This window comes from Danio rerio, chromosome 12 (genome assembly GCF_049306965.1).
Source record: "Danio rerio strain Tuebingen ecotype United States chromosome 12, GRCz12tu, whole genome shotgun sequence".
Classification (NCBI taxonomy): Eukaryota; Metazoa; Chordata; class Actinopteri; order Cypriniformes; family Danionidae; genus Danio; species Danio rerio.
In genome coordinates, this window is record NC_133187.1 from 33,139,899 (window position 1) to 33,156,551 (window position 16,653).

General features: G+C 34.4%; 1 protein-coding gene across 4 annotated transcripts in view; it reads right to left on the reverse strand.

Annotated features, from left to right (window-relative positions):
* The window catches only part of vti1a (vesicle transport through interaction with t-SNAREs 1A), a 263,162-nt gene that overhangs the window by 86,156 nt on the left and 160,353 nt on the right, over window positions 1-16,653 (reverse strand). For all 4 annotated transcript variants that reach the window (XM_017358471.4, XM_005156335.4, XM_009306788.5 and 1 more), the window contains one exon: window positions 7,090-7,160. In XM_017358471.4, the coding sequence (XP_017213960.1) occupies window positions 7,090-7,160 (71 nt within the window). The remainder of the gene's footprint in view (window positions 1-7,089; window positions 7,161-16,653) is intronic.

Below are 16,653 nucleotides of genomic sequence, written 5' to 3' on the forward strand. Positions count from 1 at the left end.
ATTACTCTTAGCTGAAAAAAAAGTATTGAAACAGTAATTCATTTGATTACTCTTAGCTGAAAAAAAAGTATCGAAAAAGTAATTCATTTGATTACTCTTAGCTGAAAAAAAAAGTATCACCATTAGTAACGCCATTTTTTATAGTGCCGTTATTCCCATCACTGCAAATCACTAACATTTACCATTGATTTACTAGTAACACTAACTGTAAACATGGTGTGTAGCCATGTAATTCTTTTTGCATTTGTATTTATAAGAGTGTTGTTTTAGTATTGATTTTTAATAACAGCTTGATCTTGGCCTAATCTCATGAGGAAAACGGAACTATTTTACATTTTGTTAGTTTAGTGGCTATATACCTACATGTATGAATTCATGAGTTATTAAGATATTTTAAAAAGGAGGCGAGTCACCAAGCCCCATCCCTAAACCCAACCGTCATTGAGGGATGAGCAATTCTTACTAAATTGTATGACTGAGATCAAACAAATTGTTATTAATTAGCCAGTAAATTAAAAAGTTACTAATTGCCACAAGATAGCGTTGTTAGAATGAGTTTTTTTGTTTTTTATTTGAATGTTAGCGTTTTCGTCATTATTTATTTATTTTTTTTGTTTATGTTTTGTTTAGTTCTATTTTTCTCTCAACAATGTAATTTTGCTGCTACTTACAGTATGGTCATATTTTTCCAAGATAAAAAACGTTCCTTCAGATTCAAATGTGTACTGTAAATGTCTTACATTCAACATACAGTTCACATAGCGGGAAGCATAAGAAAAAGCCATCCATCTGGAGATGTGTCTATGTTTGTGCATGTGCGTGTGTGCATGTGTGTGTGTGTGTGTGTGTGTGTGTGTGTGTGTGTGTGTGTTTAGGAATGCTGACATTGCTATGGAAGTGAAGCCAGAGCTCTGGCAGCCGTCAGATACATGATTCTGGCTGGCCTCCTTGAGAAAGCCTACTTCTCTGTCCTTACAGTCAGTGGGGACGTGTGTATATGTGAGTGTATATATAAGTGTGTGTGTGTGTGAGAGAGAGAGTTAGCGAGCAGGCTCAGGGACAGATGTGGTTTTAGGCGGGTTTGGGTTCTGGCACCACCAACAGCCCGAGAGCTGCCTGATGTCTCTCTCAACGATGGATCCGTCCCACGAGAGCTCCCTCGGCTTTTCCCAAAATCCCTTTCTCTTTCTCTCTCAGGTCAGGAGTTGTGCCAGCACGAAAACACATGGTGGAGCTCACCGTGAATTACCCGACCCAAAACAAGAGCCACAATAAAAGAGATTACCAGTAGAGCAGATCTAGAGCAGAGTCTGATTACAGACAAGTAAATGCTTCTAGTAAGACGATTCCCGGGAGCTCGATTCAATGACTGAAATTCACTGAATGAGGTTAAAAGAGCCACAGCAATGCAGGCCTAAAACTACATGAATATATGAGGAAAAAAAAAACAAGCCACAGCATAACCAGAAAAAGGAATATTACCCATTTAACAAGACTAATGTTTATATTTTATAAAGTTTGCCATTGTTTCAGTAATCAAAACATGCCTCTTAAAATTTTCTGAATCTTTTGGGACCTCTGATAATATTTAAATGATTCAAGCTCAAATGGATAACAAATTTAGGGCTTGTTCTCAATTGTCTTGTCATGTTATAGGGACAACAAAGTATTTAAAACAAACAAGTTTTCACTTATCTTGAAAAATTAAAAACAACAAAAAAACTTGACATTTGGAAATGTAGCTTTGAGCTAAACCCTAGAATTAAGATGATAATTGAGAAGGCAATTTGCTCCCAAGTGACACTTTTCTGTCTGTTTTGACATGTGGCTTAAATCAAATTGCAGGGTAACATGAAAAAATTGTAATACTTGAATTGTATTAAGTCTCTTTTTCGGGAACAAAGAAAACCACATTGAAACATCAAATGAATCTTGAAGTTGGTAGAATGCCTCATTGAAACCTTCCTTGGATGTCCAACTTGGATATCCAACAATGTTGACATTCTTTTTTAAAAATAGATTTTTAGGGGTTTTCACCTTTAATTGATAGGACAGTATAAACAGGAAAGCATGGGGAGCAGAGAAAGGGGAAGGATCGGCATAGGACCTCAAGGCGAGAAACAAACTCAGGTCGCTGTGAACACACCAGCGACTACACCATTTGCGCAGACAATGTTGATATTCCTAAATTCCTCTTTAAAATAAACCCTCAAAATTTTAAATAGCAAACTGACCAATGGAGAGGCAGTTTCCTCCCATGTGATTTAGAAATTTTGTGCTGTTAAAGTCAATTAAGCAGTTGAGAAAAAGCAACATTATAACAAGTATTGTCTGTTTTAGAACAAAGAAATCAAACCATGAACTAAAAACAACCCAAAGGGGGTGGAAAATATTTATTTATTATTATTCATTTTAATGTTTTTGTAAAATTAAGAACTGCTGCTTTGAATTTAACATATTTAAGAATTTCAATTATTGCCAAATAATGCCACACAAACTTTCTGACCAATGAGGCAGAGGTTTTCTCCTGTCATGTGACCATATTAAACAACTTTTGGTCTATTTAAAATGTTGCCTTCTATAAATTAATTAAATAGCAATACAAATGATGATTATATCGTGTATATGATTATACAGTCGCATACCATGCCATACCCTATTGCGGATCCTGACACACACCTCTCAAAAAATCGAATTACATCTCACAACGATGCAGAGTGCAAGATCTGTGATTGGTCGGCTAGGTATCGGTAATGAGTGTGAGCGGCGCCAATAGCCATGGGATAGGATACTCAGAACAAGTGTCGAGTGTCAAGGGAGAAGCTCCGGGTGGATATTTATGTTTTGTGTTTATTTTATGATTAAATTTTGTTAAACAGGGCGTCACGGTGGCGCAGTGGGTAGTACGATAGCCTCACAACAAGAAGGTCGCTGGTTTAAGCCTCAGCTGGCATTTCTGTATGGAGTTTGCATAAGTTTTTAAAAATTCGCTGGTTTTGACCTCTTTCTTCCCCACTTAAAAGTGAGTTTTAACTCCTTCTACAGTTGCATCACGTGCTTTTGAGGTGCAAAACTTAACGAAAACAAAAACAACACAGTTATAATTATATAATAGATTATATAATTATATAACAGATATAATTCTCACTGCTAACTGCTTTTGTTTCCAGTGAGGACTTAGCAGTTAGAGAAACTCATGCTTTTATCACCAGCAGAGAGGATTACTGTAATGGAGTCCTCTCTGGCCTTCTCAAAAATACAGTCAGACAGTTGCAGGTCATCCAGAACTTCACTGCCAGGATTCTGACCAGAACCAGAAAATCAGAGCACTTTACACCTGTCATCAGGTCTTTACACTGGCTCCCAGTTAAATTCAGAATAGATTTTAAAGTATGACTACTTGTCTAGAAATCACTAAATTGCCCTGGACCTCAATACATTGCAGATATGCTCACTGAATACAAACCTCAAGAACAGATCACTCAAGAACTTTCGGATCAAATAAATTAAAAAGTCAAAGGGTTCAGTTAAAGTAGGGTGAATCTGCCTTCCTTCAGCTATTACAGCCCCCATTGCTGGAATTAGCTCCCATAAATGATCAGATGTGCTCCAACATTGGGCATGTTCAAATCAAGGTTTAAAACTCATCTGTTTAGATGTGCCTTTACTGAATGAGCACAGTGTTATGCCAAACAGATCACATTATTATGTCTTTCTTTACTTTTTATTCTTTTATAACCTGTTTTAACACATTTGAATTAGTTTTTATGTGTTTTTAATCATTTTTATTATTTGTTGTTTTTATTTTCTTATAATTGTCTTTTTTATTCCTGGTTATTTAAACCACTTTGAGTTACCATTGTGTCTAAAAAATGCAATATAAATAATATTATTTTATTATTATATTATTAAATTGCCTTGCTTTACTAATGTTCTAAAAGTATTATTACACATGAATGGCGCATTTTACAAAATTGTGACCAAGTTAAAAGTATTTAAACTGTTAGACGCAGCTCGAATCATCAATATCAGTTCCAAAGCAGTGTTGGTTATTAACACTGGTTATCAAGTTGACATGATAACCATTTTTTTATTTTAAACAACATGGCAGAGGAGGCTCTTTTTCTTTTAAAAGAAAAGACACATTCTTTATACAATGTTCCTTAATCACTGTTTATGGACATTTAGAATAGGATCTTTCCACTTATTTTAATATGTAAAAATGTTAGCCTGACTGATAACAACATTAATAGCACTATTTAGTTATGCGTCAAAGTCAGGGTTAGAGATTTGCTCATATATACAGAAGATGAGCAAGAGCAATAGTGGTGCTTGCAAGGCACTACTTCTCTTAGTGTTTGTGTGCATCTGCTTGAAAGAGACGGAGCGAACTGATTGTTAAGAGACACTCCAAAACTCTTTCATCTGCCGTTTCCTTCACTCAAAAAAGCAGTTTATTGCTCTTTCCATCTAATGTCTTCTTATCATGCTTTCTTTTCTTTTCTCCTCTCCATTTTTCCTGCCCGGCAAAATGTCTTTAAAGTGTGAGGGCCAGTCGGGGCTCCAGGGAAGGAGAGCTATTCTCCATAGACAGCAGACCTTTGAAAGGAAATGTTTTATTTCCTTTGAAATGAGCTGCCTGCCCAACTGCCATGTTGTGATCTTTAAGCATCCTTCATAAGAAGCCATCAGAGAGGCCCCTGACTGAGCTCTCTATACCTGTTTTCTGGAAAGAAAGAGAGGTTGAGAGGGGAAAAAGAGAGAGAGGTTGCACTATGACAGAGGACACGGCAGGGACAAACAAAACAGTAGGGACGGATTGAGATATGGAAAGGTAAAAATGATTAGACATGCAGAGGATAAAGTAGCAAATAAAGGTTGAAGTAAGGAGGGGGGAGTAGAAAAGGGATGAGAGTATAGGGAGAGACATTTGATACCTGGTAGGAGGAGTGACACTCAAAAAAGCTCACAACAGTCCTCTATATCATCACCTTTCAATCTTAGCATGGTATACTTATGTCTTTATTGCTCTGATGGTTACTTATATGGCTGGGTAAAAATAGCTTTTGAAATAATATTTTATATACTGTACATGGGTCAAAAGAAGAAAAAAGGTTTTAAGCATAAAGGAAAAGTATAATACAGACTTAACGTATTTTGTACATTAGATTGCGTCTCTTTTGTTTATTATTTGATCTGAGCATCTAAGCAAAAATATTGACTGTCATTCACTTTTACCATGATTTACAGATAACAAAATACACAATCATTTATTTTGTATAATTATACTTTGTCATTATCCTTCAAACCAAAACCAGTTCATCAGCAAGAAGTTTTAAATCATTTAAAATATATTTAACTGTGTATGACATCTTTTACAAATTTATTACATTGAAATTATTGCTTTGTATAAACTTTTTATATATTTAAACAACTACAAGTATGTTGTTTTATTTATTTGTTTCTTGGTTTGTTTATGTGTTTGTTGATTTGTTGATTTGTTGGTTGGTTTATTTGTTTGTTGATTTGTTGTTTGGTTTAGGTCTGTTTGGTTGGTTGGTCTGTTTGGTCGGTTAGTTTGGTTGGCTGGTTAGTAGGTTTGTTTGGTAGGTTTGTTTGTTTGTTTGTTTGTTTGTTGATTTGTTGGTTAGATTGTTTGTTGATTAGTTTATTTGTTTGTTGGTTGGTCAGTTTAGGTTGGTTTGGTTGATTGGTCGGTTTAAGATGGTTTAATGGCTGGTCGGTTTGTTTGTTGGTTGGTAGGTTTGTTTGGTATATACCCGTCAACCCTCCCATTTTTCCTGAGATTTTCCTGTATTTTACCATTCTATCCCACTATAATCCTGTGAAGGTATTTTCCTGTATTTCTCTCATATTTTTAATCTTTCTATAAAGAGTGATAATAAACATTTAAAAGCTGATCCTCCCTATATGCAACCAATACCCACCGAAACACCAGTGGAAATATCCTGCTTTTAAATGTGAGTCTGTTCTGTGCTTAAGTTATGTTTAGGCATAAAAACACTTTAAAACAAATTTAAAAAATGGCGCGATTCCCTTCCTTTTCATTACAGGTGCAGTTTCCCCTCTTATGCAATCCTCAAAACAGTCATGTAGCAGTGCGTGACTATCAGCTGATACGCTCCAAAGTGATAAATAGAGGCTACTTCCCATTCTGTATTCTGTACACGCAATTTGAAGCGGAGCAAAAGTCTGGGTTTTGGGAGCAAGTTTAAACAGACATACACATAATTAATAATAATAACAACATCTAAAGATGTCGATCTTGGTGGGCTTTTTTTCAAACACAACTAATTTTTTAAAAAGTAAGGAAAGCAAGTAGGTTTTGTTTTTTTTTGTGTGTTGAATTGTTGGTTAGTTTATTTGTTTGTTGGTTGGTCGGTTTAGGTCGGTTTGGTTGGTTGGTTAGTTAAGGTCAGTTTGATTTGTTGGTCGATAGGTTTGTTTGGTAGGTTGGTTTGTTTGTTGGTTGATTGATTGGTTGGTTGGTTGGTCGGTTGGTTTGTAGATATGTTGGTTGGTCGGTCATCACATTTTCATCAGTCTGAAATATACAATCCCATCTGTGACATCCGTCCAGCACAGTCAAACATGTAAGCATGCGGAAACACTTGCAGAGTTTACAGCAGCTGGACGAACAGAGAACAAACACTGGTTCTGTCTGGAGGTGTTTTTGTTGTTCATCTATGCCAGTTTAGACAGTCTTGCATCATGCGTGACCTCACCGCATGAGACGGGACGACTACAAAGACATCTTATTGGTGGTGTGCTCCGTGTCGGACATTCTGTGCTCTGTACATTCAATCAATCACTCCAGCAGGCCGGCTATGCTAATGTGCGAGAGGTGCGAGCTGGTGTTAACTGCCGACTCTCGAGTGTGCTCCAGTTCTCTACTCAAGTGTCTGATCTAGGGCACATTGAGTCATCCCATAGAGACAAGTCAAGTATTTGTAAGCCTGTGTAATTGCTTGGTGATAAAAGAAAGTGTGTTTTTTTTGTTGTTGTTGTGATTGAGTGTAGCCTCCAGAGGCCTGAGTTCTTCAAGTGTGTTTGTGGGTGTAAACTCACCCGATCACGGGATCTCTGAATCTTCTCACGATCGCTGTGCAGGTTGGCGAGGATCTCCTGTCCAACTTGCTCTGAAAAAGAAGAAACAGGTTGAGATAGGATAATAGAATACTACACATTTTTGTGTGCGAAATCCAATTATTTGAATAGGAATCAATGCAAAAGAAAACTTCCTGCACTGAAAAAAAATCAATATTCATTGGATTTATTAAATTTGTTTAAGTAGTTGCAAACAACTTATACGGGCTGAATTCAAACAAACAAATTAAAATTAATAAAGTTCAACTTAATTTAAGTTCAGCCCATATAAATGGTTTGCAAGCACTTACCTTAAACACATTTAATAAATCCAATTTTTTTTTTCCATTGTATGAATTGAATTTGAGACAAATATTTCAAATTTTCAAAAAGTTTTTTTTTAAATTATTATTATTATTTTTTTACATGGATTCTCCACAATGAATAATGGACAGCTACATTATTACAAACTTACTTTAGGGTAAGCTGCAATTTACATAAATTAGACCAGGAGCTAAAATGAACACTTATAAAGTGCTGAATTTGAGTAAAAACAGCTCAGATTGGAATAAATACTGCTCCACATGAACTCCATCTCTGTAACTGCTGTGAGTTTGAGTCACTTAAAATGTACTCTTGAATATGTCACAGGTGCCAAAAAACTTTTCCAGATTCTATTGGTTTAAAAATCTGTAGTCAAAAAGTAAAAAAAAAAAAAAGAAGATTCACTGTGATTTTCTGTCAGAGTAATAGTTTTACAGTAACATTTGAAGGTAAAGCAAAAAAGCTGCTCCTGTTATAAATAAATAAATAAATAAATAAAGCTAATATAACTGCAGTTATTTTTTTTCCTCCATATTTTGTTTATACATTAATTATTACTGTTTAAAATACATATATAATATATATTTATGGCTGGTAAACACAAAAGCCCATTGATACATGTGGCAAGATGTTAGTTGTAGGCCCTGCAAAAGAATATTGAGAATATTGATATTTTTTTTTTCAAAAAATCTATTTTTGAAAAAAAAAAAAAAAACAAAAAACACTGGACCTTTTTAGATTGTACTCTATTTTGCTGTTTTAGATGTAAATACTGCGTAGTTATAACAGTAATTATATAAATTGTGTAAAAACTAAGTATTAACCCTAAAAATAACCTTAAACCATGTAGTTACCCTATATAACACAATAGTTTCTAAGACAAGTGCACTGTAAGTGCACAATAATTACATGTACTGTGAAACAAACGTGCAACCCAAATCTTTTCTACATTTTTGCTAAGCATGATCTAGGTGAGTGTAAAAAAACATATATATAAGATCCAGTCCATTTAATTACTTACTTTAAACTGTTAAAAACATGCAAACAAACTACAATGAACACATTTAATCAATGAACTCCTAAAAGTGTATGCAAGGTGATAAAGGCAAAACATAATAACCAGTAGTTTAAAACATACTTTTGCGTCCAGTAGTTTAAAACTAAGGGAAAACAACAGAATATATTAGCAACTTAAAGTTAAATAAATCAAGTGACTGTTATATGAACACATGACTAAAAAAAACTTTTAGCGTATATAAAAAAAATAAAAAATGATACTATGGAAATAGACATTTATTGGCTAGTGCATGGGGAAAACAACCTTCAAAGATATATTTTGTTTTAAAAATCTACAGATTGCAAGCACAAACTATAATAAGAAAAATAGGTAAATGTAAATTTTTAAAATGTTGTTCTCCATTAGTTTGAAAGATGTAAACAGTACTCAAAACTGACCAGAATCACTAGCATTAGCATCAGTAGCATTTGAAGGCAAAACGAAAAATGCTGCCTCTGTTATAAATAAATAAATAAATAAATAAATAAATAAATAAATAAATAAATAAATAAATAAATAAATAAATAAAGCGAATAAAAAAGCGGTTACGTTTTTAAATATTTTGTTTAAACGTTAATCATTTACTATTTAAAATTTATTTATGGCCAGGAAACACAAAAGCCTATTGGCAGATGTGGCAGGACATTAGTTGTAGGCCCTGCATGAGAATATGGCCCAAAAAAAAAAAGTGAATATTGACCTTTTTGATTGCACTCTATTTTCCTGTTTTTGATGTAAATACTAATTATAACAGTAATTATATAAAGTGTAAAAAATAAGCATTATCCTTAAACTAACCTTAAATAAATAAAGCTAATAAAACTGCAGTTAGAGATGTTGCATATTTTTTATACAATAATCATTTTGTTTATATATTAATCATTGTGTCCAGTATTTTTTAATCTGAGGGGGAAAAAACTGAACATATAGAAAATGAGTTGAGTGTCCAGAAAAGGCTACATAAATGTAAGGAATTGTATTTTATATGTAATATTATTAAATAAATCAGCTGATTGTTATATGAATACATATATGAACATTTAGAAAAAAAACTTTCAGCATATAAAAAAAAAATTGGTACTATAGAAACTGACATTTAGTGGCAAGTGCATTAGGAAAACAACCTTCAAAGATATATTTTGTTTTAAAGTTCTACAGATTTCAGATTGCAAACACAATGTATAAAAAGTGAAAAGAAAAAGAGTGTTGTCTCAAATTTTTCATCTTGACGGATATACAGATAATCTTTTTTTATTTTTCCCAGAAACGCGATAGTGAGATCTTTAGTTAAAAAAAAATTAAGCACTACATTCTAAAACCCCGGCTCATGTACCAAGTCTAGCTTCAACCCTGATCACTGCTGTCTGGGGGGATCTCAAACTACATCTCCTTCTCCCCAACACGCTGTCTTAAATATTTTGCATATCCCAGCATGCCGCATCAAGCCGAGCTCGATCAGCACATGCAATATTCAGCTGCTCGCTTACAAACACACTTCATCTGTCACAGACGTACACCCATTTACACGCTCGCACTTAAATAAACATCCCATACACGGCGTTTGACAAGTCTGTCTGGTCACTGTCATATTCACATCCCAAGGGTCAAAAAACAAAAAAACAATGAACAAAACACAAACCCAACCCTCCCTTCCTCTAGCAAACCCCTCATTGCTTTAAGTAGAAACCACATTAGCAGTTTGGAAAGGAAGAGAGTAAAAAAAAAAGTGAAAAATCTTTGCATGGATCAAAGCTACACTTTCAAATGCACCGAACAATCGTGAGTAAACAACGCACTCATGACTGGATTAGGCTACACAGGTGCAGCTCTCAAAGAGTCGACGTGGAGCTCACAGAAAAGGGCTACACATCTGCGTCCATGAGCAATAACAGAACGAGAAAGACGCGGTTAAACACACACATCTCTCGCCTTCATTAATTTCCAATCAGAGCGGGGACAGATTGAAGGATTCTCAGATTAGATGGAGCAGTCGCCGCGCATGTGACAGATAGGCCAGATTAAAAGAGCGAACTGAGATATTAATAACCATCATAACTATGACCGGCCGTCGAGCCAGACACAACGCTGCCACCCACCCGTGAGTGGAAATCTTGTGTAAAGAAAATTAAGCACCACTATCCGTCTCTGTCCGCGGACGAAAGGGGGCCTTTAAACAAATGAATGTGACACGGCCACAATGGCGACAATGCAATACACACGAGTGCAGACACGCGCGCTCATATATCATTTCAGATGATAGATGAGACAGTTGGCATGAAGGGGTCCGAGCGCAAATGAAACAATCCTGTCAGCGCTCTCTCTGTGTTCTATGCTAGATGAGATATAAATAAACAGAACGAAAGGGTGGGGGGAAACAAAGTTGCTATGCATAATAGAAAATGTCATGTTCTTAGATGCTTAGAAAGCAGCTGAATTGTAACTGCTTTCCTTCATGCTGGGATGTTCGAGGTCGAAGGTAGAGCAATTTGATAGCTACTTTGACATCACTTTTGGCATCCGTGTAGATTAAAATGAGCTACAACTCAAGTCCTTGGTGATTTAAAAAATGAAATTCAATACAGAGAAATAAAAGCAATACAAAACTAAGACAAAACAAAATACGGCTCCTGATGATATGTTGAGGTCTTTTTAAAGGGATAGTTCACCCAAAAATGAAAACTACATAATTTTATTCTCCATCATTTGTTCTTAGCCCGGTCAGGACGTAAGAAGCAGCGTTATTGAATATATCAGTGTTAACAGGAGTAATCTTAACAAACTATACATCAGTCTAAAGCTACAACCCTCAAGCAGCGATTGGCTTCTAAAGATACTGTAAGATGTCTGATGTAGCTAATTGATGAGATGACGCAAGGTATTGAATTTTATTTACAATATTAAAACCTTTCTGATTGTTTTGTATCATAATAGGTTAGTGAATCTTCAGGAGTACACATGTCAGAACATGCTTGGTTGGAGTACATACATCATGATAACAAGACACACATGCATACATTGTTGTAAATCGTGGTTTGTTTTGAAAGGTAAGCATTCACAGAACAACATCCCATAAAGCACATTTAGACCAGAGACGCAATAGTGTTGAATTATGGATGGTAATTAATGTCTTTACATACAGGCGAAAATACACCTATATATGCTACGTTTGATTTTCTGATTTCTAAAGGTTTTGCCTATATACGCTACAGTAAAAAAAAATTTGTCACAGTTTTGCCTATATACACTAGGGTAGATTTTTTATACTAAAAGTTTGCCTATATACGCTATAGTAGATTTTTTGACTTTAAAAGTTTTGACTAAATATGTTAATGTACTTTTTTTTTTTTAAGTTTTGCTTATATATGCTGCAGTAGTTTTTTTTACTTTAAAAGTTTTGCCTATATACGCTAAAGCAGAATTTCTGTAAAAGTTTTGCCTATATACGCTAAAGTAAAATTTCTGTAAAAGTTTTGCCTATATACGCTACAGTAGATTTTTTTTACTCAAACTTTTGACTATATATGCTATAGTAAATATTTTGACTAAAAGTTTTGACTAGATACGCTACAGTTAGTTTTTTGGCTCTAAAAGTTTTGTCTATATATGCTAATGTAGATTTTTTTTTTACTCTAAAAGTTTTGCTTATTTATTCTACAGTGGATTTTTTGACAAAGTTTTGCCTATATATGCTACAGTAGATTTTTGACAAAGTTTTTCCTATATATGCTACAGTAGTTTTTTTTTACAAGTAGCTGTTTTTGACACAATACCAGTTGACTTTATTTTTTAAATCACCAAGCTTATCTTCAGCTCTAAATCTTAGTTCATGTTCCACTAAAACACACACACATTTGATTAACTTATTTGGAATGACTTATATTAATTAAAGTAACACAGCATCCAAATACTTACAAAGAGCCTGTGATGTTTCACAGTACAAGCAATAGATACAACCATTGAATTTCTTTTGCATGACAATAAAAACACTCAATCAATCTTCACATAGTAGCAGGTAACTGGATTAAGAATAGAGATGGCATCGTCTTTTCCACACATGCAGACTGCCTATTATAGCAGACACAGAACAGTATTTAGCAATTTGTTTAGAGTCTTTTTTACTGAGTCCAGCGATTTGTAGTCCCCTCACACTCACACTCACAAATCTTGGATGGCCTTAACATTACTACACTTTACTAAATTAACAGTAAATAAAACATTTTTGAGAGTCAACTACCCATTTAACACTCATTCTAATGAAAACAATGTGAATGAAAAAAGAACTCAAAAACCAAACTAGGGCAAAAATCAGAGCAGGTACCTAAAAGATTTTCCACAAAATATAAAAACAGTAGGGTTGGCAGACTAGCTACATAAAACCGTTCCATGAAGTCTTCCAGTGCCACTGAAAACACAGAATAAAAGCTGTTAAACCAAACTCCGTATAATGTAATATTCCTGTGGCCAACACACTGTAAAACACATTATGAACTCCAGTTTCTGTTTCCCCTGTGCATGAGCGCAAAGATAAATATTTCTCTTAGTTGTGGAACCGCAAATCGATGTTGCCATTAAAAACGAGCTCCAAGAGCACACACACACATACACAAATACACACACACACTGTCGGGCGATTAGCTCTGTGTTACACCGCATCCCACGGGTGAGAGGAACTCCAGCAAGCCACAATTCCACAGCTCTCTTCCTCTCTTGATATATCCGTTTGTCTCTGTATATATGTTTCACTAATAATCTGATCTATCTGTCTCTCTGCTCTCTTCGTATATTTGTAGAGTAATGAGACTTGGACAGGAATGTGGCAGAGGTTTGAGTAGAGAGTTTGGCTGAAAGAAAACAAACACTGTAAGAAGGGGGAAATGAGAGCATTATTTTCCTGCCATCTCTATGGTATTACAGAGGTGAAAAATCTCTTATTATTGAACACTGTGGAGAGATTCAAATTGCTGTGATCAGCATTTCAAAACCTGTTTGAGAGTTTTTGATTAGAAATATTTCAGTTCTTTGCTAAGGTTTACAATTGTGTTTTACCCCCTGACCCAATGATAGCAATTTTTGGTTGGTGAGATTTTGTGGAGACTCTCAACCGAAATATACGGTTACCTGTTAAGTATGGCATGGTCATGGCTAAAAAAAAAAAAGTAGTTATTCTTTGTTTCTAGAAGAACAATGTTAGGCCTCTTTTTTTCTGACTGCCTTCTTAGACTCACATCCACTTTACATTGGGAAAGAATTAGATATGCTACCTATAGAAACTGCAAAATTAGATAAAGTGGAAAGTGGAAAGTTTTTCTTTCTAACACAACATAAAAACTAATAATGTTGTTTTATTTCTGAAAATAAATAAAGATTTTTATTTATTTATTTATTTATTTTTGGTCTTTTTACATCCATTACGGTGTCTTTTAGTAGGTTATATCCAGCTGAAGTCAGAATTATTAAACCCCCTGAACTATTAGCCCCTCTGCTTATTTTTTTTCACGATTTCTGTTTAACAAAGAGAATATTTTTTCAACACATTTCTAAACATAATAGTTTTAACATCTCATTTCTAATAACTGATATTTTTTTATCTTTGCCACAATGGCGGTAAATAATATTTGACTAGACATTTTTCAAGACAATTCTATACAGCTTAAAGTGACATGTAAAGGCTTAACTAGGTTAATTAAGTTTACTAGGCAGGATAAGGTAGTTAGGCAAGTTATTGAATAACAATGATTTGTTCTGTAGACTATTGAAAACAATAATATTGAACTTAAAGTGTTTTTTTAAAAAAATGTAAAACTGCTATTATTTTAGCCAAAATAAAACACATAAGACTTTCTTCAGAAAAAAAAAATATTATCAGACATACTGTGAAAACAGCCTTGCTCTGTTAAACATCATTTGGAAAATATTTCAAAAAGAAAAAAAATTATTCTATAAATAAATAAATAATTCTGATTGTAACTATATGCCTTGTTTGTTGCCTGGGGGCTGTTCCAGAAAGCAGGTTATGTGACATACCCGGGTAAGTTTGAGAGTAAGTAGGTGGATAACCTCAACTTTGGTTCCAAAATCGGAGGTAACTTCTGGGTATGTTAAGTAGCCATAGCAACTTACTCTCTGAAGATAACCTGCTCCGGAGCAGGTTATGTTCAGAGAGTAAGTTGCTATGTTTCAGAGTTTGTCTGTTTCAGAGTTTACTGAGCATTGCGTGCTCTTTTGATGAGAATATTTATGGATGTGGACACACAGATACAAGTTTTTTCGTTGTGAGAGGGTTATAAGTGCATAGTTTTTTTCATAACCAAATTCATAATGTTAATGTATTTACAAACCTTTTTGAAATCAAATGTGACAAACCGCGGGTCTGCGCTTACCATAAAAAACATTCAGTGCAGCTCTTTGTATTCGCGTCAGGGCATTTTAGGCAACTGTACAATTTGGCAGTATGACCACCTGTACAGTATGCCTGGCACTGAACTGTTTTTTACACTTTTGTACAGGTCCTTGGTCATAAATCACTACGTATCATTACACAGATGATTCAGAGCACGGGAATAGTGTAGTGGACAGTGCGTCGATAAAGAACAAAGGAGCGCACAACGGAGCGAGTTCGAATCTCACTTACAGATCTTGTGTTTTTTCTCTCCTTCTGCACCCTCACATTTTTCTGTATAATATTATAAGTGGCAGCTTTGTCTTTTGTAGGAAAATATATCTTTAATTTAAGATGAGGACGTCGTTCTTATATATACATTCACGCACACACACCTACATTTTTTAATATAATATTTTTTTCAGGGTTTCTAAATGCTATTGTGTGCATTAATTGCAGCCGATTTTAAAGCTCCATCAGTCACTAAAGGACACTGATAATATAAAATTTGTCCAAAGTATAAGTGTGCAGTTACAACTTAATTTTCTATCCTTAATCTTTTGGTATTTTAACTATTAAACTCATTACTGCTTCCACTTACCAGCTCATCACACACTCCACCTCATCACTATGTTGAGGCTAAATGGCTGATTTTCAGGAAGTAATGATTCAAGTGTATAACACAAATATAGTAAAAAAAACTATAAAGCAAATGTTGCTTAACACAATGTTTATTTTTATTATATTTGTATTATAAAATAGAATCATTACTGAGCACTACATTGTTACTTGCTGGAGGACAAAAGATACCCTTTTCTGCCTTATACGATGACACCCTATACCTGCAGCCTGACCCAGAGGAAATCTCAGTGACCCAAGCAGACAAAACAGATGGAAGAGTGCTAAAAAATATAATTAGTCAAAAAACTATGTTTAATCAAATATTTTGGTCTGTTCATTTCTTCATTTCCTGAAATAAAATGAATAATTTTGTACACTGCTTTATACACGCACCTTTCAACGTGTAACATATTTTTCATATACATTTCTCACCTTAAGTTGATGCTCATGTGACTTTATCTTTGATGGACCTTATACAGCTACTTTATAATTTAAATATGTAGATAAAAGATTTTGTGATCCAAGAGTAAAATTAAAATATGGAAAAGTGCAGAAAATTCTTACACTGCTTGTTAGTTGAGGCAGAAGGAACTTCGTCTGCATGCAAAATAAAAAGAACCTAAAGCTATCTGACAACAATCACTTACAACAGTGACAGAGTGTGTGGTTTAAGTCAAAAACTCAACCACTGAAAAGCCTTTATTATAGGACACAGCAGTTAGACAGGCCTCTTTCTATTAGCTGCATGTCAGAAAGAATATTCTAGAGTGTTAAATAAAGAGCTCCAGTAATTAAATATTACCTTTTATGATAATGTTTCTGTGTTTAATGACTTTGGACAGAGTTCTAGCTCCAGAAAGATTACAATTTCTATAAGCCTTATTAGTCAATACACATATTGTGGCCTTAAGAAATTAATGGCAAGAAAAATAAATGCATGAATGGTTACACAACATACTCAAAAAGGATGTTAAAGAGTAGTTTAATTTATCATTACAATAAAATGGAGGATGGCATGTGTAATTTAATGAACTAATACATTTTCTTATTATTTATTTTTTCTTTTCTTATCTATTTCTTATTCTATATTTCTTTCCTTCGTTGAAGCAGATGTGTAATCTCTGTGTTTAAAACCTCCAGCTTCGCCTCTGTAAAGTGCGTTGCC